Here is a 21,814-nt window from a genome sequence, read left to right on the forward strand (position 1 = left end):
GCCCCCGGGGCTTCTGGGAGGGGGAAACTAATGGCGTAAGCAAAAGTAACTCCCCATGCGCGCACGTCTGAAATGAGGGTCCATTCCAATGCGTTGTATACCGCTTTAGTATCGCTTTCTACGTCATTTCAATTCATACTGTTTTTGTTCTAAAGAAACCCGACATAAAGTCATTTCATAAACCGAAAGAGGCATATGAGTAAGCATTTTTTACACTTCCTGTTCCCTCCTCTCAAAGCAAATGTGATTTTATTTGTTCGACGACATACATCAGTCAATAGCCCCCTTGTGTTCCTGCTTTAGCCCAACGTTAGCTTGTTGCTTCTGAAATAAACTAAAAAATATATATATGCATACATTATGCATATATACACACATATTTCTAACTTCCCGGTTTACAAAAACACGTCGTCGCTTTGTTTTCACTTCATATTCATTCGCTATATTCCCGGTGCGTGCTTTTTCCTAACGAGCAAGTTTCACCCGCCAACGTGAGAACCAAGAAAATGACTGGACTCGTTGGCGGCTTTTGTTTTGCAGAGCGAGCGCTCTAAAAGTCCTTCTGGATGCGAGACGCTCGTGCGTTACGTGTCGAATGTGTTATCGGTTGCTGCAGTTCTTCCGCCTGTTCACATTTGCTGCAAAAAGATCCTTTTGTAGGGCGACTCGGCCGTCGGCGCAAAGGGAAAAATCAATAAAAAATAGGCGGCAGACACTCAGACTGCTGGAGCCTCATAGGAGCTTGAGGTTAACTTTGCTCGGCCGAATGCAGACTCTTTAACTTCCACATTAACGCCATTCTTGTTCGCTTTTCAACGAGGGGTCGGACCAATGTTGTCTTGTGCTGTCGCGTTTGCTTCCTGCCGTCCATTGTCCTCTGCCTGAAGAGAGGGGCGGTCTGCTTCTGCCTCTGCTGTCCCGTCCAAACCCCGGTCCGCCCGGCGCAGGGTTGTGCGCTCGAAATGGGATTACTAATGCAGGGCATTCCTTTTTATTTCGTTTTTTATTATGTTGTAGAATGTTTATGCGGAGAAGCAGAATATATGTGATGGCCAAAACCGCGATTGCGTCAAACTTCCCCGGACGTGGAGGAGAAGAGATCGTATCCCTGTTTTGGTTTGTGTTGTGTTTGTGCTTAAAGCAGGGTTCTTCTGGGGCTCTTTAAAAAAATAAAAGCCTGGATTCCTGACAGATGATTTCCAGGTCTGAGAAAATGTCTGTATCGTTCTGGAGAAGTACAGAATAAAATGTTGTTCAGTCCTGATACAGTGACTCTTTTTTTGTCTTTCTGCTATAGATGTTCACTGTTGATCCCAAAGGAACTAGTCAGCACTAGCTTTAGTATTCTGACAGTTTATCTTATTTCTCGTCTTTAAATAGTGGGAATATTTACACGGGCAATAGTAAAAGACAGAAAATGTTCAATAAAATATGATCAAACAAAGAGTACGTGAAGACAAGTTTCCAATTGAACTGGATTCACTATACATAATACATACTCTAATAATAAATAATTATCTTATTTTAAGTAAAATAAAGGCTTGATTTAAAACGGAAAGCTTTTGAAAAATGTGACTTCAAATAAAATACTTAATTTTAGAAAAATGAAAGAGAAAAGAGAAAATGTGTGTGTAGGGACTTTATCTGCGGTTATTAAACCACTTGTTTCAGCTCATTTCTCCTCTCTGTTCACATCATTGTTGGTCAGTTAATTAATGCTTTAGGGTTCTGTGCCTTAATTTCGGATGTGAGTCGGTACGTTTGCTTAAAAGATCTGTGCTTTGTCTCGTAGTGGCGCTTCACATCCATTTTTGTGGCGTGAGTCCTTGGTCCTGATGGACCACAGCCTCTTGTCAGAGGGACTCGAACAGTTTGTGTCCAGGGTGAGAGCGGTGGGCTACAACAGAGGCTGCAGCGCACCAGACGGTGATGGAGGAGCAGAAGAAGGACTCTGACGGAGGTGTAGAAGTGCACCATCATGGTCCTCAGGTTGAACTTCTTCAGCTGCCTTCAGAAGAACATCCTCTGCTGAGCCTTCTTGGGGATGGAGCTGATGTTCAGCTCCCACTCCAGGTCCTGTGAAGATGGAGCCCACAGCAGCGAACGGACTATAATGGGACCAGTGGCAGTCCGGTTGTGCTTGAAACAGCAAAAATAAAATACATATGAAAAACACAACAGCAATGTCATAAAAATATATAGATAAGAAATATGCAAATGATGTATACTACAATATATAAAGTGTGAATAATAATGAAGAACATGGCATGAGGGAGTGTGTAAAAATGCATAAATAGTATAAATTAATAAATATATTAGTTTAAATGTACAGTATATATTCCGCAGTTGAATTATTGGAAGAAAGTGTTGTCCCGTGAAGTCAGTATTGCTCTGCTGAAATGATAAATTATGGGTTAATAGCTTCTGATGGGGTCAAATAAATAAATCATGTTGTGTATGTACATGGCCACTGAGTTTATACGCGTTTGCTCTCACCCCCTAATAGTGTTTGCATAAAGCAATCGATGACAAATACAAACCATGGTGTTCAGCGGTTATATTGGCTACGTGTCCTTCTGTCTTACAGAAATACCTTGTCTCCACAATAAATGGCTCATGCCACGTAACAGCCTGGATTTACTTCACAAGGCACTGTCTCCATTGTCCAACCTCCCTTGGACTCATCTGACACCAAAATTAATGGTAAAAAATATTTTGGGACCAACATTATTGAAATTGTGGATGACCTTGTGTATTATCTTCTTCTAAGAAGAAGAAGAAGAAGAAGAAGACTGGAGGAAGGAAGAATATAAAGGGTTCCCATGATGCACCTGTCCCGCCGGTGCGCCCATGGATGTAGGTGTGTGCCACGCGCATGCACAGGTAGATAGCGAGAAGGAGGCGAGGGCAGCAGAAGTTTGGAGAAGAGTCTCGTGAGCTCAGCCGGTGGATCCCAGTCGACCAGGACGCTTCCTCGCCGAATAAAAACAAAACCGGTGAGTCCAGAAAGATTAAAAAAAAAAAACGGACACTTGTATCGCTTCACACGCCGAAGTGAAAATGTTTGATACCGTTTTAATCGTTTGCAAGAGGAGTCTTCATGCTCACGCGCGCCTTAACGCTAACTGCTAGGTGAAATACAATGGCGAATGTTTATTTTTGTCTTCTTCCAATTCATTGTGACTGGGTGTCGCAGGAATGACGTTTGACTGCATTTTTGCCATAAAACATGTTTTATTAACGTGAACTATGTCAGAGAAAATGCAACTAAAATCTCCTTATCGTCGCATATTGTTTGTCACACGCTGTTCCTGTGGCGGGGTTTTCACTTGAAACAAACCTGTTTCATAAGCCTTACGTGTCTCTCACTCTCTCACACACACACACACACACACACACACACACACACACACACACACACATACACACACCTGTGTGACTGGATGCTCTCCTCCAGGAGCAGCTGGGTGTGTTTCTACACTGCTCTACTTGCTGCTCAGGTCACACTCAAAAACAAATGTTCCATCTGTTGCACGGAAATACATTTTATCCAGTTTTCTCACTGTTTCATAATCCAGGTGACTGGAAGAGTACACAAATTTACACACAAAAAGAGGTGCAACTTGGGGAACCGGGTGAAATCCTTTTCACTGCAACATTTGTCCAAATGGATGGAAGAGCGCTCCACTAAAGCATCAGAGCCATTGATTGCATTGTTGCAGAGTTAGATCACAAATATCAAACCTTTCAGGTCCTCAAATGTGGACTTCTGTGGACTTCTTTTTTATCATCTCTTTTTAAATCATTATGTTAGATATTTTTGAGCTTTGGATTGTTGGTCAGACAAAACGAGGCATTTGAACTCCTCCCCATTGCCTCTGTCATGAGCGCTTAGAGACCTAATAAAACGATCACTCACTAATTGGAAAAACTAGCTTTAGGGGGGTAATTGTGCGACTTTTTTGCACATCAATAGGCTGATTTTTCAAACCGTTTTAGTCATGAGTACTTTAGCACAGACGGCAAATATTAAATCATTTTTATGTATTTTCCGGAATGAAGTCTATTTTCTTTTTTTTTGCTTTTGTACCTCGAATGAAGGCCTCAACCAATCATATGTGTAGAGTTGATTTATTTATTTTAGCCTCGACAACGGCCGTGCATACCGGTTAACTCCCTTTTGTCATTAACTTTCACAGTTTAAGACACAGACGCTGCGTAACTGAAGCAAAATTAACTCAGTCACTTTGAGCGTTTTGCTAAGAAGAAACTTGCCGTAATGAAATGGCTCACAAGCTTAAACTATGCATGAAATGACCTCAGACAGACAGCTCTGGGTCGTGTGTCTTTAATCCGTCACACCTCGGGTGTGTAAAGGCCTTTAGACTGCCTTAAGAACCCGACTTTCCCTTCTAGTCAACGTATTGGGACCAAACTGCACCCACACCTGGTTGTAAACACTGTTGTTAACCTAAAAGTGCTCTGGCACTACGTTGCTCTGGCACTACGTTGCTCTGGCACATTCCTGGAAAGAGGGAGGGAGTGAACGGTGGCGTAGAGCAAGAGAACCAGTCTGTTCAGGTCTCTTCATCTGTGTTGACATTGCACCGACATGAATGTGAAGGAACAGATTGTTCTGGACAGCACTTCCTGTTTAAAAAAAGAAAGAACACCTGCACAACAGTCTGCATCTGTTTAAATTAATCTGATATTTTGTTGTACCGTGATACACGTAGCCACCATGTTTGCTGACTTTAAACAACCAGAGGAGTTATGCATATGTAACACAAAATACTGCCATGTGAATATTTCCCATCAAAACTATTGCCTGCATTCATAGCAACACTTTGCCTGTGTGATATTGAACCCTCTTATTGGAAGAGGACCAATACCAGGATCGTACTCAGAGCAGCGTCTCGACAGTGAGTCTGACGTAAACAGTTGTGTAGCTTAAGCTATTTGGTTGAGCCTGGGCGCTTCCTCTGCTCCACTGTTCCAGCGTGTATGTCTGTGGCTTTTATGTGTACTACTTTTACACTATAGCGGACATGTTGAATATGTTCGGTGCAATGCAACCCTGACTATGAGGTCTTCATGCTAGTGCTGCACAATCCTGGACAAAATGGACTGGAATAATCGTGAATGGGGGCTTTTCAAGCCGGCCTTCTAGAGAACCGCCATTGATGAAATGTGGCGGTCAGACGCGGTCCCCACCCGTTAATGCAGGTAAATGTTCATTGTGAGGCGGTGACGGGCCGACCTAGAACGTAGGTGATTAATGGAACACCCTGGATTAGTCATGAAAAATGTATTTCAAGCTACTATTGTGAATGCTCCTGCAATGTTAATGGAACAATAAATCCGCCCCCCATAAAACTCATGGGTCTTTTGTTCAAACTGGCGACCTGATTAGCATTCAGCATTGGTAGCTGCTGCGTGGGTAAAATCTCACTGACCCATAAATACCATGAATGTTCCACAGTCGCAATATTAGCCGTTGTAGACGCTGCTATGCAGCAATGTTTTAAACCGATGGATTTGAAGCTGAGGATCGTGTTTGAGGCGGCACCTTGGAATCTAAAGTGAGCCACGGGAAACATGTTGTTGAATGCATCAGAGTTCAAAAAACAAATTCTACAACTGACACATGACCTCGTGTCCTGCTACAGGCAATGTTAGAGTTTTAGTTTGTAAAATGCTGCTCTGAGGTGTACCTCGGCCTGCTCTCTGGTTTACTGGTCAGACCGCATACCTCCACGGAGTCCTAGGGAATGACTCGACTTGTCATCCCTGGGCTTTCATCAGATGGAATGAAACGCAGAGGAACTGCAGGTGAAAGTTCAGGTCAACCTGCCACCATGATCGATAACACATTAACATATTAACAAGAGTCTAAACTGGTCTTTAGTAATTTCGGTTACATGATTATAGACCATGTCTACTGCCAGGTGCCTCAGACCACCTCTGGTGTTTACAACTCTAACGCTTTGAGTTTAGAAGTGTCAGAAGTTTACCAATATCCTGCCAAAAAGTAGTATATTAAATAAGTCATTTATGGGGGGAAATGTTTTTTTAATTGACTGTTTAGTTAGGGAATCGACATTGCGCTTTATTTTAGGACCCCAACCATGGGATCTCTATTTATTTAACGTCATTACCATCATTTAATGTAAACATCCTGCCCGCTTCAAATGCAACCAACGACCCGTGATCCTGTAGACAGCCGTACGCCCTCCCTGCCCTCCTTCACCAGACTACAATATGGACACTTGTGGGTGTGGTCTGTGTACATGGTGTCTTTTTCTGGCAGGAAAGCGCCCTATATATGTTTCTATGACAACTACATCAACAATTGTGTATACCACTTCTAACCACCGCATGATGGCCTGACGTGGCTCCTTTTGCTTTTTAATCTCTATTTGGGCTTCTTATTTGTTTGACCTTGTCTTTGAATGGATGAGCTTGTCACCGCTCAACCTAACAGCATGACGGGAGCGAGGAGGCCGGTTCCTTTTGGAGAGGAGGCGTAGCGGTAAAAGCACAACAAATCCCAGCAACACTCGGTATCTTCCTGATCGGCCGATCTGCTCCCACAAGCAGACTTTTTGGTCCTTTGTCTCCTTTTTCTACTGCGACGTCCCCAACACTTTTCCGTAACGTTCAGAGATTTTCCACTTGAAGCGCTCTGAGCGGCTGCTCAAAAAAAGGTTGGGAGTCATAAAAACAGACGCTGGGCGCAGTGCTTTTTCTCCCGATGTGTCCTTGGGCAAGACGCTTAACCCCAAATTGCTCCCGTGGCTGCGCCTCCGGCGGGTGTTAGTTAGGGTAGTTAGTCCTGATGGGCGGGTGGCACCTTGCCATCAGTGGGTGAATGATGGCAAGTAGTGTTAAAGTACTTTGAGGGGTCCGAAGACTAGAAAAGAGCTATACAAGTACCCCATTTACAAGTTTAAGTTTCACTGAATCTTTGTCACACGACTGTTCTCGGGCGACTCAATTATGGCTTCCAGGTTGTGCTGAGGAGGCATTTTATGTTTTTCAGTATCTGGTTAAAGCAAAAGGTTAATTTGGAGTTAAATGGTTTTAATGCCGAAAAATCAAAAATGTAAGCTTTTGTTTTGGTTGTCTTTTCTGATGGAAGCGAACATGACATGTTCAAAGACAGTCGGAAATAGGACATTCTGACGATTATGGCGCCTTTTTTAACTCTTCTGATTAGAATAAACTTGTTTTGGCGACGTTTCAAGAAAACGTGCTTTTCAATCCCCCTTGGCAGCTTTGGGGGTTCAGAGGGTAAACGGTTAGCTCTGAATTCTGTCGAGTCATTCAGATAGTTTTGTGGTGTGGTTGGATACCATTAGAAGAAAACAAAACATTGTATAAATAAACCTGTGTCATTATGTAGTTAAGGCAGCTTCACATTATACAATGAACAAATGTGTCATCAATAGACGGAACCAAAGAGTTGCAGGAAAATAAAGGCATGACAATTCAGTCAACAGTGTCCATGAAATGGGCGTACAGCGACAATACCAGAACACTTATCACTGTGTGAGGAATGTTTTATACCGATCTGAGTCTGTCACCAACCGAGATGGTATCACGCAATGATGTGTAGTGCAAAGTATTCAGGGAATGTTTTGGCCCTCGCTGCTTCTGCTCCTCCTCGGGGGAAACTGCATGTTTGGCTGCTAGGAAGGCATTGCTAGAAGGTGCTGCTTCATGTAGGGTTATGCCATGGGAAACTATAAAACCTTATCAAGCAACCAAACTATGACTTAATGCTGCGCCGCCAGACTTCTTCCTAAACCTTTATTCTTTTGATGCAACAATCGCTAGGGGGGAAGACTGAGCGATTGTTATGTAAAACTGTAAATCATAGCTTGTTTTATGAAGAAGAAAAAAAGCCCAAAACTGATGTATTTGGATGTATTGAACACCATAAGTAATATACAAGTGAAATATATGGTTTGGTACATGAAAACATTCAAATGTTACAGATGTGCGCAAATGCAAATTTGAGTCGTCGCCTGAATGTTCTCTGTTCTAAACCCTCTCTAACTTTGTTCTGCTTCACTTTATCAAAGTCAACCTTTGCAGAGAGAATGTTCACATATTGAGCTATGATGTGTGTTAGAGAATGTTCACATATTGAGCTATGATGTGTTTTAGAGAATGTTCACATATTGAGCTATGATGTGTTTTAGAGAATGTTCACATATTGAGCTATGATTTGGGTTAGAGAATGTTCACATATTGAGCTATGATTTGGGTTAGAGAATGTTCACATATTGAGCTATGATGTGTGTTAGAGTTGGACCTTACAGCTGCATCATTTCAAAGAAATAATCATCCTGAAAGGCGGACCTAAAACCTTTTTTTCTTTTTTTCTTCTGTGTCATCTTCATTTACTAACGTATAGACCGATACTATAATGAACATGTGTACCTTTTTATTATAACCAAAATTATTCAAATAGCCCTAGTGGTTGCGGTTGGAGATGCACCCTTTTTAGTTTGGGTATGACATTTATTTTTAGCCTTGTGACACCTTGTTTTTATGTTTGACCTTTGTTTTATAAATGTGAACAGCCTGGCCAGAATTGTAGTTTAAAACTTCCCAAACTGGTCCACAGAATGTGAAGCGGTTAGAAGTCTTCTGTTGTCCATGTTGCAGAGACGTCTACAGAAATAAGCATGCCGGCCCATCCTGACGCAACAATAATAAAAAATTAAAGTGCCCATGTATGGTCCCAGTAGTGGAGGTGAAATGCTGCTTCCTAAGCAACCAGATCTCATACATTGAACTTTAAAAAAATGTTTTCATTTTTTTCATCCTGCCTTTTTGTGTGTGGAATTTTATAATTTAATGCAATTTGAGGCTCTTGTTTCTGGTGTCTGCTCCATCTGCTGACTGCAAATCTGTGGCAGATCTTGTGATGACAGAGCCGACGGGCCTGTTCGGTCAGGTCGAGAGAGAGTCTCTTGTTTTCTGCCCCGCCCAGATACCTCGGGCTTTGATATCACCCGTCTTGACGAGCAGGTCGGTGTGACACGGCTGTCGGCGGAGCACAGTCGGTCAGAGGATTTTGATGCAGAAGGATCGTTCCTAGGAGCATTGCTTTCTTTTGCTGTGGTTTTCATCAACTTTTAGGGGAATTCTTGTGGCTCTACAATTTTTATCTCGAGGGGAAAAAGTTAAAGGAATTTCCTGTGGACTATTTGGGGAGCAGCCTGTTGGACTTCAGGCAAACACCAGGTGTGTTTTTTATCTGTTGACACTGAGGCTTTTCTGACTTTAACTGTTGTGTTTGATCGCCTCATTATGATGTTTTTTGTATTTGCTACCTTGTCATTTGCTAGCTGTAGTTGTGCAGGTTTTTATGTATGTTCAGTGTAGGAGTGGTGCGATGGGTAAAAGCTGCAAACATTGTAAAAAAGTACACTGACTGCGGTGCCCTACTTCACTCAGATATTACAGTATATGTGGATCAACTAGTATCATTGCATTTATACTGTCACATTGTCTAAATGTAATGCAGGGCCTCGGGTCTGACTGTCTGGATTGATTCTTTTGAACACCATCATGTGACAATGGCAGCAAGCCGCCACTTGAATCTGGTCGGGCTTCTCGAAACATTCCTCTGCACTTCCTCTTCCTGGCTGTTTTCACCCGCTGAATGTGAAAAGGGGAAGCGAATACTCAACTGAATATTCAATGGGCCGTCTATTGACTGGTTTCAACCTAATTATGCATTTCATTGTCTGTTTGACCCGATCATCTAGTGACTAATAAGACTTCCTACATCACCACTTCCAGATCAGCTGAAGGTACTTTTAATGTGTTTGTAGAAATGTGTGTACTGTCCATCCTGGTGTCGTATAACAGGCCTGGCCTCTCTGTTTAATGTGCCAAGACGACAAGGTTTATAAATATAGTTCCTTAATAAACACCTTCACATATAGTGAGAGCATTTTATTTAAGAGTGGATTAAGAAAATCATTTTTGAATGGGGGGGGAAAAGACGATAGCTTATCATCTTTTGTAATGGACATTTTACTGTGATTACTGTACAGGGATTACATTTTTCCCTTGATCTCCTCAGTGTACTTTGCCATGAGACGCGGCTTGTCGTGCTGAACGCCGCCTCCCGCTTTGCTCCATGCAACGCTTTCCTCTCCACATCGCACCGATGGACCCTCAGGTGTGCCCGCTCCCTCTGAATAGCAGCCAGTCCGTGACCAGCGTCCTGGACAAATCCCCAGCCAGCACATTCAAACCCGGCCACTCGCGGAACAGCAGCACCAGCTCCTCCAAGCAATCAAAGCAGGTAAGGAGGCCCACAGGTAGAGTCGAACGATTTGACTGCACCAGTAGAGCGTAGAGATGCACCGATGGAAAAACAATTCAGAGACGGAAACTTAATAGATGCTTTCTTTTTTTTACTTTGAATGGCAACTTTGCACATGTTTTAGATAAAAACTCAACCAAAACATTGTCTTTAAGTCATTTAGTTGATTATTTATCCATGTTTCCTCTCCGTCAGTCTCGTCACTGGGAGGTGATGGACGACCTTCCGCAACGGGACGTGTACTCTGCTCCCGGCTCCTCTCTGGACCTCAGCATCCCGGGGATCTGTGAGGGCTACTTGATGAAGAAGAGGAAGTTCCCGCTCAAAGGCTGGCACAAGGTGAGCCCACATTGATCTTATTTTCATCCAGCTTTTCAACGTTGTTGCATTAAATCATCGCCATGATGGTTAGACCTCCTTTACCCGTCGGCGTAAAACAATTCCTGCACTCACTGGGTCGTCTTTATTTCCTCTCAAGCGTTTCACTGTGGTTTCTTTTTCAGAGATACTTCCTGTTGGACAAAGGAATCCTCAAGTACTCAAAGACCCAGCAAGATGTAAGTTGTGAAGACAAAGTCGCACCCGTTTGACAATTCACTGCCGGTCACACAGAGCAGCGTCGGCCATTGACTCCTCACAGCTCTGTTTGAATCTCATCATTTCAAATTGTGTGTCTTTAGATTCAGAGAGGGAAGCTCCATGGCTCTCTGGACGTCAGCCAGGCTGTCATGTCCATCAACAAGAAGACCAAAGGCCTGGACCTGGACGCTGGGGACAACATCTACCACCTCAAGGTAGAGTTCAGAGAGATCCCAGGAGTCATTATCAAAACAAAACTAAACTCCAGGAGGAAACGGTGAAAATGAAGTGGATGTTCTTTAGCGTGCAGTGAACTGAGCATGTTTTTGTCCCCCCCTTTCCTCCTTGTAGGCAAAGAGCCATGACATCTTCTACATCTGGTTGACCAAGCTGTGTGCCCATCGTGTATTCAGGAAGAACGACGCGATGAGTGTCCATCACGGCGTCCTTCACGCTCTCTCCTTGAGCCCGAACACGCTGCCCAACGCCCAGACCAACCGAGAGACGGTCAGTAGAGAATCCCGCCGAGGCGCTGCAGTTTGTTTCATCCAAGCTTTTATTTAACAAACTAATGGGACTTTGATTGCGAAACAAATATAGGAACATGTGTTTATCACTGAATTAGCGGAGCTTCATTAGTGGCTATTCTTCAATAAGAAAAGTTTACTATTAATGAAGGAAGGAGGAGTGAACGGCAAAAATATTGTGACTTTTATTGTGAAGAATTTGATCACAACCGAACATGAACACAAAAGCTGCATTGTAACAAGACGAGTGTGACCGTGAAGTTAAAACGACAACCTGCCACTCCTCCAGTAACTGGGTTGGTATCATGAGAGAATGCTCCCTGACTGGCCTATTGGGTTGTTAACAAACACAAAGTACAGATCCCTGTGGGATCCGCCTAATCGTGTCAAGGCATCTGCTCTCTACTGAATTTCTGTTTTTTTTTGTTTTTTTCCCAGCAATACGTTGTACGCTTACTCGTACAACCAAAGTTTTCATACTAGCCTGCTACATACAAAACGTATCCACTCTACTAGCTTCTATGTGTAGAATGCACAAAGAGTCACCGCTTTTAAATAGCTGGTGTTTTAATTGTTTTAGCCTAAAAAAGACAAATTCAGTTCAAGAATGTTTGGTTATTGAAATGAGTGTCATTCTCTTTTCTTTCATTGGTTTCATTTCTAACTGACATATTTGATCATCCAGACCACTCAATATGCCAGCTCGGCGTCTGTGTACCATCCGGAGATGGGAAGCCCCGCCCCCACCTCCAACCCCGGGGTGACCAGCAAGGTGTCAGCGTGGCTGCAGCAGACCCACGACATCGACGGCACCTCAAACGGTGAGAGCCGCCTTCATCATTTCTTTCTTTACTTTGACCTGATATTTTTACCGCCTCGATGTGAACGGTCGCGAAACCCTTTCTTTTGATTGACCTTTTGACCCTCTGTTTGCCAGACCTGGCTCGCTGTCAGGCGGAGCTGGCGGAGCTGGCCCAGCTCATCCAGCGGCTCCACTGGCTGGAGGGAGGCCTGCCCATCACCAACACGGACCTGGAGATGAGGATCAGCATGCAGGTGAGCGCGTGAAAATAGTTCTATACAGGAATCAACTGTCATAGTGTAACACTTGGTAGATCCCTAAGACCGACGTATTTATTTTTACTGCCTCTTTTGGGAAAAACAAAATAGCATTATTCTACAAATGCTATTTAAAATGAGATGGAGAGAAGCTGTAACCCTGTTGGTCTGTGTTGTAGAATCTCTCCCTGGAGAAACCCAAGAAGAAGACGGGGAAAGGGTTCGGTCACTCCAGGACGATGTCCCGCGTTGAAGCCATGGGGGGAATGGTAGGTCCTAATTATATTGCTGTGTAGTAGTCGAGTCTCTCAGCTCAACGTTATACCGTGTCTCTTCTACTTCAGTTCACTTCCAGCCATCTGAGCACCAACAACTGCTCCGGTATGGGGGCGTCCGTAAAGTCCATCCCCGACTACGTCTACTCTCAGCTGTCCAACCCTCAGGTCGCCTCGCCGGAGGCCAAGAAGCTCCACCAGGACATCTGCGCTTCCTCTCAGAAGGGTGCGGCCCTCCCACCTAATAGCTGCATTTCTGTCAATGGGTTTAATTGAGCTGGTTTTAAATGACAGCTGTCTTATTTTCCAGACGGTCCTGATTGTGATTCGTCAGCTTAAGTTTCTGAAACAATTTCTTAGAAAATTCACTTACTGTGAGGAACTTTTTAACTGGTTATGAAACGTCTAAATGTGATGACTCTATATGACCCGCGCGATTAAACGAAACCAACGGGCATTAAGAATATTTATGAACTTGTGTTTTTACAGTTCATGCGTCTCTCAAGTCCGTCCATGAGGTTTTGACCCTGGAGAGGGAGAGACTGAGGCAGGCCTGGACCGGCCCGGACCTGAGGCACAACACGTCACAGCAGCTCGCTACCCTCTGCAACACGATGTCTGAGGTAACCCTCGACACACACACACACACACACACACACACACACACACACTCTCTCTCTCTCTGAGCAGGGCTACGTAGAAACCTTCGTGAATCAGACGACAACCAAGACTGGCTGACATGAGTTCATTAGTTAAGTTTGTCCCTCTCTGTTCACCCAACCCTTTTCCACCGGAATCCCTGATTTTACAACAGATTATTGATTGGCCCAAAATATTAGTATCGGCCTGTAAAAAGACAATGGAGGCCAAGCCCTCAGTCTGTTGGTGAGCTGCTGTGTGAAACTATGAAGCAGGTTTGGGCTGTTTCTAGACGGACGGGTACAAGTTATCACAGGAACACGCCTCGACTCTTTTCTCTATGTTTCCATACGCTCACAGACAGAAATCCCACGATGGTTGTCGCACACTGAAACCAAACGGTCATGTCAACCGAGCAACTCTGTAATTCCTGCTGTCAAACCGGCGGCGCTCAGAAAACCTTTTTTCCCCCGTCTGGTGTTGCATGAGTGTCTCAGGCTGCTTGCTTTTCTGTCCATGCTGCATGTGGCCGGGGCTTTATTTTGTTGTTGGTTAACTGGCAGTTGGGTTGTCCCTCTACATTCTCACTGTGACACACACACACACACACACACACACACCTGATAATTACTCCTGTATTGAAAAGAGGGCAGGGACAAACAACTCTGAAACCTGTTGATAGGATCATTTTTCAGAGTTATCATACCAAAGGGTCACTCGGCTCAGTCTGGATTATTATTATTATTATTATCATCGTCATTATCATTAGCACTACTCAACTTGTATTATATGGCTCTGGTGGCGTTTTGTCAAGTCTGAGGAAGTGACCCTGATGATGCATTCATGCTGATCTCAGCATGGCTCGACAAAAAATCAATAACAAAGCCTCCATCAAATATGTGGAGTTTGAAAGACGTAAAATAGCATTAAGGTGCATTATGGTTGGAAGTGCTCAACCCATACAAGGGACTTAAAAGTCAACGCATCTACAGCTCTGCTGCATCCATTTTTCCCAATTTAAGTGAAATGATAAATCTCTGAAAAGAAGAATCCCATGAATTGAATCTAATTAACACCATTTTCAACATATTCAGAGATTTGAATTGGAATGTGAAAAAAATAAATATCTATCTATCTATCTATCTATCCATCCATAAGTCAATATAATTATCGTTTTTTATTTTCACTAATATCTGTTGACAAAAAAGATGATCAACAATAGAGCGACACATTGATGAATGCCGCAGTCTGCATAACATTTTCTGACCATTTATTTGATCTTCTCTGTTTTTCCAATTCTTGCATGGCTTGTGTGTGTGTGTGTCTCTCTCTCTATTGGGGGGTGTGTGTGTGTGTGTGTCTGTCTCTCGCTCTCTGTGCGTGTTCAGCTTGACATACAGTCCCGTCTGACTAAAGTCCATTCGGTTTCACTGTCCTCTGACTCGACTGAGGAATCCTTCTGCACCGTCCGTCCTGACCAGGTGTGTAACACGTTGTGCGTTTTGTAAACTGTGTGTCGTGCGTTGCTCAGTTTCCAAACTCACGCGGAAGAACCAAAAACGCTCCTGCTTATCTGACGTTTTTAGTTTTTGCAACTTTGTTTTGAAACAAAATTCGATTCCATTATCGCGCTGTTGCTCATTTGCATTAATTGACGCTATCGTACAGAGCACATCTTGACAAGATGATCCAAAGGAACGACAGCGCTGTAATGAGGTTGCTTTGGGTCCGTCACTTCGTGCCGTTCAGACGTTGCACATCAATGAGTGGCGAGAGTCGCGTGTTTCCTGTAATGCGCCTGACGCTGAAAACACACGCTGACCATCGGTGTAGCTCCACCTCTTTAATGCAAACTGTTCCTTCTCTCCTCAGAGGACGCCGTCCATGAGCCGCCAGTGCCACCGCGCTCCCTCTGTGGCGGAGTCCATGTACTTCGACGCCAGCGAGGTGATCGTGTGCGAGAGCTCGTCGGAGGCCGAGGCTTCGGACGAGTCGGGCCTCAGCGACATCACCACCACCAGCAACTCTGAGCCGGATGAGGGACACAGTGAGTGTGTGTGCACCTCGCAGTTCAGGCCTCCAAGCCGCCTCTCCCCCAAGATGAACTGACCTTCTCCTCTCCCCTCCTCAGCCACCGCCACCCTCAACTACCGCGCCAGTCTGAACAATGTTCCTGAATCACCCAGCCCAGTGTCCTCCAATACTGGTAACGCCACCATTTCTGCTTTGAATGAGTGCCGTGACGTTAGCTGTGTCAGTCTAGTCCCGTCTCTACGCCGCCTCCTGACAGTAGAGGACCTTTTCAAGCAGTCAGCCGCACGAACACAATCAGAAAGAGGCAATGCAGTCACTGAATCTTGCTTCATATTTGATCAGTGAGGCCTGGTCTGATAGTTTGATGTCAGACGGCTGCGTTCGACTCCTCTGATTGGTTGTTCTCCTTCGGGAGCGATGGAATCTTGCAAACTACATTAATGGCACTAAAAGGAGACGGGCGGACCTGCTTCTTCTTTTTTAACAGATTATCTGTCTCATGTTCTTGTGGAGATGGTGACAGTCTGAGCAGATAAGATGAAGTATTTATGTGAAGTGCAGCTTGAATGTAGGTACTCTGAACTGGTTGTAGTTTGTGCCAGATTCAAGACCAAATGAGACTGTGTTCTAGAGGAAAGTGATGGTGCCTTAAGGTCGATTTGTTCATTTCCTTTGCTTTAATTGTACCTTTTTTTTAAATGTAAATGGAGAAAACGTAAAAACAAGGCAACAAGAACTGCATTAATCAAATTAAAATGTTTGAGCTGTGTCATGAAAGCGACCAGATCGGGGACATGGTGGACTACGTTAGTGCGACTAGTTTAGTCTTGCCTTGTGAAAAGCCCTCTGGGGGGTTTGGATGGCCTTCAGCTGCATCAATGTGTGTCTCTGTGTTCCAGGCAGTCGCACGGTCCTCCCCGCCTCAGGAACAGACAACAGCCACATCGGCATCATGTCCATCCTGTACAACAACATCGGCAAGGACCTGTCCAGGATCTCCATGCCGGTCGCTCTGAACGAGCCGCTGTCCCTGCTGCAGAGAGTCAGCGAGGAGCTGGAGTACTCGGAGCTGCTGGACATCGCCAACCGCACGGACGATCCATACGAGCGGATGGTGGGTTTGGTTTGCTGAGAGACGGTCGAGTTCAGTCGCAAGTTCTTTAATTTAATAAAAAACGACATGCTTGTTCCCAGGTGTACATGGGGGTGTTCTCCATCTCTGGATACGCCTGGGCGTCTTGGAGAAATCACTACAAACCCTTCAACCCTGTTCTGGGTGAAACGTACGAGAACTTCAGAGAAGACCGAGGCTTCCGCTACATCAGTGAGCAGGTAGCCAGCGGAGAGGGATTTTAAAAAACCTCCGTATCTGAGTTTCCAAACACGCTGTAATGCTGCATTGTGTGCTTTGCTCTCAGGTCAGCCATCACCCGCCCGTCTCTGCCTGCCACGCAGAGTCCGAAAACTTCACTTTCTGGCAAGGTAGGCGCTGTGTGATTAGAGGTGAGTGCTGGATCCACCTGTGCTGCGTGACAGGACTTGAGCCTAATGCTCTGTTTGTCTGTCTGCCTCAGATCAGAGATGGAAGAACAAGTTCTGGGGGAAGTCTATGGAGATGCTCTCTTCTGGACCGGTCAATGTTTCCCTACCCAAGTGAGCCACTGCTTCACCTTCCACTAGTCCATGCACCATGTAGCAGATAACGGCTAGAAGATCATACCGCAGTACAACTGCTACAGAAACGAGCAGCAACTTCCACGTCTGAAAAATGAAGCTAAAGGATGTGCCAAAATCTGCCTTTTAATGGCCGCTTGAGGCTGGCTCCAAAAGACTCAATTAAAATCATCGTTGACGTGAATGACTGACCTCTCTAACCCAGCTAGCATCAGCTAGTGTTAGCTGCTAACACCGCTCTCCCCCAGCTCCACCCTCTAGTCCAAATATGGTCACTTCTTATGACAAGAAAACAAGATGGCGACGTCATGGTGACTACCTCCATGTGCTGAACAAAGGAAACTATACAGTCAATGGATCAGTTGAGAAACGGTTGTCCACTGTAGTCCAATCAAGTGAACATATTTGTGTATCTATAATTCATTGAGAAATATTTCTTATTTTGATATCGTTCCACTTCGTTAGTGCTTTCGGATGCAATTACCAGAGAGCATTGTTGTTTCCATAGACTGTATATATGAAGTGAACGTAATCACATTGACGTCACTCGTTGGTTTGTGGACTGCCGTTTTGAAGTTTGGCATTTTGGCTGTCGCCATCTTTAATTATTATATTTTTTTTTTACAACCAGTGAATGGAAGCGACCATATTAGGACTGCAGGCGAGTGAAGTAGAGATGCTGTATCGTCTCTGGTAAAGAGACCTGTCAATCACCTTGTAGCCCCACCCTAAAGCATCCCCTGTTTTATGGTCTGTTTGACTCTAAATGACCATAATTTACTAAATGAACATCATGCTGTATTGAAGAAGACTTGAAACAAGAGATTGAGACATAAACTCATGTTTACATTGTTTACTGAGGGAATACATCAAGAGAAGTAGTCATTTATATAGACTTCTACACAACCAGAAGAGTCGCCCCCTGGTGGTCAGGAGAGAAAATGCAGGGTTAAGAGACTTCCGCACTGGCTTCACTTTTCAAAACGCACGTTTTTGTAGTGCACTATGGCCCCCTGCTGGAGATGTTCAGTACTGCGTTCATTAACCCAACACTCGTTGCACACATTGTAGATTTGAGAAGTCTGAAAACTGCAAAAATGCACAAAATGATGAAGTGATGTTAAATATTATTGCATCGTGTGTGTGTGTGTGTGTGTGTGTAGGTACGGTGACCACTATCAATGGAACAAGGCAGTGACTTGTATCCACAACGTGCTGAGTCAGGAGCGCTGGTTGGAGCACTACGGTGAGGTGATCATCAAAAACACGAAGAGCGACGCCTGCACCTGCAAGATCACCTTCGTCAAGGTCAGGATACTTACACCCTCTCACTCTCACTCACACACTCACTCTCACTCACACACTCACACTCACAATCTCCCTCACACACTCACACTCTCCCTCACACACTCACACTCTCCCTCACACACTCGCTGATTTTAACATCTGTTACTGCTCCTTCACTTAGAAGTCAGATAAATGTTGATGATAAATGTCGTGTTCATCCACGCTGACCTACTCCTCCCCCGACATACTCCAGTCTCGCTACTGGAGCTCAGACAACAGTAAGAACGAGGTGCAGGGTGTTGTCCTGGACCGGGCTGGAGAGGTGGTTCACCGTTTTGGAGGCCTCTGGCATGAGGGCATTTTCTGTGATACCCTGTCTACGCCAAAGTGCATCTGGAAGCCCAGTGAGTAGCCTAAAAGCGTGTGTGTGTGTGTGTGTGTGTGTGTGTGTGTGTGTGTGTGTGTGTGTGTGTGTGTGTGTGTGTGTGTGTGTGTGTGTGTGTGTGTGCCGCCTGTGCCACCACTGACTATTCTAAAATTGTAGTGTTGTACATTTACAAGTGGCAAAATGCATGACATGGAAAAAGTTGCATCAAATCCTACTTTTTTTTTTTTTTTTTTTTTTAAAACAACATTGTCATGTTCTTGGTCTTAATATGCATGATGTCATTTCCTGTTTAGACGTGCAGCCCGATGACCACCCCCAGTTCTACGGCTTCTCCCAATACGCCAGAGAACTAAACGAGCTGACCCCCGAGCTGAGAGCAGTCCTCCCCCTTACGGACACGCGCTACAGACCAGACCAGAGGTACCAGCTCCATTTAAACTGAAGCCTCTTTTTTTTCGCCATCTTCCATGTTGACCAGTTGTTTAATCCCTGCTTCTCTTCTCTCATCAGACTACTGGAGGAAGGGAAGGTAGCAGAAGCAGATAAAAAGAAGGACGAGGTGGAGGAGAAGCAGAGGGAGAGGAGGAAGGAGATGATCAAGAGAGGGGAGGAGCACACCCCCAGGTTCTTCAGGTGAGGAAGTTTTTTTTTTATTTATTTAGTTATACTAACTGCCATTTACTATGCATTATCAAACTGACAGTTCATGGTCGGATGTAGTAACTTCCTGGAAAGCATCTTTTCTGGTTGCCTGCTTGCAACTTCCTGGTGGAAACAAGAGTTCAAGAAGTAATTGTGATTGACCCAAAACATTGTGCAGCACCTAACCGCCCCATGAAACGTCATTAATGCACATCAGTTTTTGTACAGATCAAATCAGAGGACTCATTGATAGTTTGTAGTTGGCGTCACAGACATGAGGAGGATTGCTCAACAGTAACAGTTGTCTCTTGTTCATCACCTCAGGAAATCTGTGGACGAGGCTGGAGCAGAGGTGTGGCTGAGCAACGGATCCTACTATCAGCTCCGCAAAGACCAGGGCCTCACCAAGACTGAACACCTGGACCTGTGGTAGAGCACGGCTTCACGCTGAGGAACGAAACTAACCGGCGCTTAAAAACACTCTAACATAACGAAGGGGAACAATGCGTCCTTCGAATAGTAAATATGACGAATGGTTCCCACGTCTAAGCCTGAATCGACTGTAGTGGCTCATCGGCAAAGATCCAGAGGTTTGCTGCTTCCGTTACTGCCGGGATGTGGAGAAGAAGGCGCTTTGCAAAGGCACAGATGAACCTCTCTTTGGCCGAGGTGAGGTGCCACTATGGAACAAATGAAGACGGATTTCGATTGAAGCCGGATGTCCCTCCAGCCTTTTAGCCTTACCCTGATGAAGACCTTTTTTTAAATATGATCAATCACGATTCTAAAGCAAATCTCACCTTGACCTCCAGTCTCTAAAGTCCTCGAAAATTGTCTATCAGGATTGAGGCGTCTCTCTGTTTGTAAAGTGTTTTTGTATATTATTGCCGGGTTTCAGATAATGTACTTTTTAGTTAACCGTGTCAATATTATGTTTTTTTTTTAAACTAAGGCTGATTTTTCTAACAAATGAATCTAGCTTCAGAAGCTTGCTTCCTGCGGCGGGATGCAGAGCACATGGAGGCTAATCGTGGCCTTTGGGGTCGACTACAGGTGAACTGGTGCTGTCCTGCTTTCCTTCTCAGTGGGTCTTTGTGTGTAAGCGTGTGCTCGTTTGTAAAAGCATGTTTTCTCTTTCGTTTTAATATTGACACATTGGTGATGCTAGCGGTCCTGTTAGCCTAGCCTCCTTCCCCTCTCCACCCCGTGTGATTTGTTGTCCTTAAAGAGCCGGCGGACCTCTGCGCTCTGTTGCAGTGAAGTATTGTTGTTGTTTTTAACGATGGATTTTAATGAGAAAAAGAGACGACTGTTAAACCCCAGTTAAATGTGCTTTCTTTATGGATTTGTTTCAAATAAAAGGTTTCACAATCAACTGTTCTGCTTTAACTTTTGTTTACTGTTGGCTTTTTCTTTCATGTGTTGTTGAATATGTGAGATTTGAATATATTTGACTGTTGAGGTAAAGTTGTATTGTAACACCGTTTGCTCGTGTTTAAAGAATTTCAGGGTTCTTGTGCGTCCTGGAAGACTGTTAAGCAGTTTTCCATTGAAGACATGGAACATTTGAGAAAAGAAAGTACTGAAAGATCTTGTGTTGTCCTGGAAAATAATTTAAATTATTTTTTGATAGTGATACTCAGAGCTAATCGGAAACATTGTCTCCTTTTAAAGGTGAAGTCGTGTTCAGGGTCAGGTTGATACTCAAAATGTCATTGCCGAAAAACTTAATTCAACTTTTTATTTTGGGGAATTTGAAGACAAAATATTTGTGGAATCTGTCCACAATTCTTCGCCCTGATAGCTGAACTTATTAAAATATTTTTTCATGATTCTTTTCTTTAATTTTTCAACTTATAAACAATTATGTAGGGTATTAATTAAAAATGTATAGCACTATATAACATGGTTAGAAAGGTATCTGTAAAATAAAGTATTTTATTTTTAAACTTGTAATTTTACAAGCGTTTTACATTTCTTTTTCAACTTGGTCACAACTATTTTCACTTAGCAATACAGCTATACAGAATAACTTTCTACCATTTCTTCTTTTCAATAATAACTCAGCTTACCGATGCTAAAAGATACAATATATTCCATAAATATAAAAAAATTGCCAATTAACAAAAATCTAGTAGCCATACTACTTAAAATCTCAAACTTTAACTAGACCACGGTTTTGAGATGTGCAGCGCTCCATCAGTGATGTCACTCGACACTGTTGGACACACAACACACCGCTTTGATTTAAAGTCACCTCTTCATTTATTCCTTATGATTCCTGATCATTTACAGCACACAACCCCATCCACAACTCTGGCGTATATTCATCATCCAAAAAGCATTCGCTCCGCTCTCT

At 44.0% G+C, this 21,814-nt stretch overlaps 1 protein-coding gene across 2 annotated transcripts; it reads left to right on the forward strand.

The window, feature by feature from the left end:
• Window positions 1-2,856: 2,856 nt before the first annotated feature.
• LOC306750007 (oxysterol-binding protein-related protein 7-like) lies at window positions 2,857-20,830 on the forward strand. 2 transcript variants are annotated; one of them, XM_079233378.1, is made up of 23 exons: window positions 2,857-2,996; window positions 10,106-10,330; window positions 10,547-10,690; window positions 10,855-10,908; window positions 11,032-11,145; window positions 11,282-11,437; window positions 12,143-12,278; window positions 12,395-12,513; window positions 12,696-12,785; window positions 12,861-13,017; window positions 13,281-13,414; window positions 14,819-14,911; window positions 15,303-15,477; window positions 15,562-15,636; window positions 16,364-16,578; window positions 16,659-16,796; window positions 16,883-16,946; window positions 17,039-17,117; window positions 18,302-18,446; window positions 18,679-18,829; window positions 19,107-19,233; window positions 19,324-19,446; window positions 19,780-20,830. In XM_079233378.1, exons 2-23 carry the CDS (start codon window positions 10,163-10,165, stop codon window positions 19,886-19,888), a joined length of 2,766 nt encoding a protein of 921 aa, XP_079089504.1. In that variant the 5' UTR covers window positions 2,857-2,996; window positions 10,106-10,162; the 3' UTR covers window positions 19,889-20,830. The 2 variants fall into 2 exon arrangements, with proteins under 2 accessions (XP_079089504.1, XP_079089505.1); XM_079233379.1 differs by lacking the exon at window positions 14,819-14,911.
• The last annotated feature ends 984 nt before the right edge of the window (window positions 20,831-21,814 follow it).

This window comes from Taurulus bubalis (genome assembly GCF_910589615.1).
Source record: "Taurulus bubalis genome assembly, chromosome: 17".
Lineage (NCBI taxonomy): Eukaryota > Metazoa > Chordata > Actinopteri > Perciformes > Cottidae > Taurulus > Taurulus bubalis.

Excerpts from the sequence above, each read along its gene's own strand:
- LOC306750007 (XM_079233378.1), top strand. The coding sequence starts at position 10,163 with ATGCAACGCTTTCCTCTCCACATCGCACCGATGGACCCTCAGGTGTGC. Across the intron at positions 13,018-13,280 it reads CTGCGCTTCCTCTCAGAAGG|TTCATGCGTCTCTCAAGTCC; the intron begins GTGCGGCCCTCC and ends GTGTTTTTACAG. Across the intron at positions 14,912-15,302 it reads GCACCGTCCGTCCTGACCAG|AGGACGCCGTCCATGAGCCG; the intron begins GTGTGTAACACG and ends TTCTCTCCTCAG.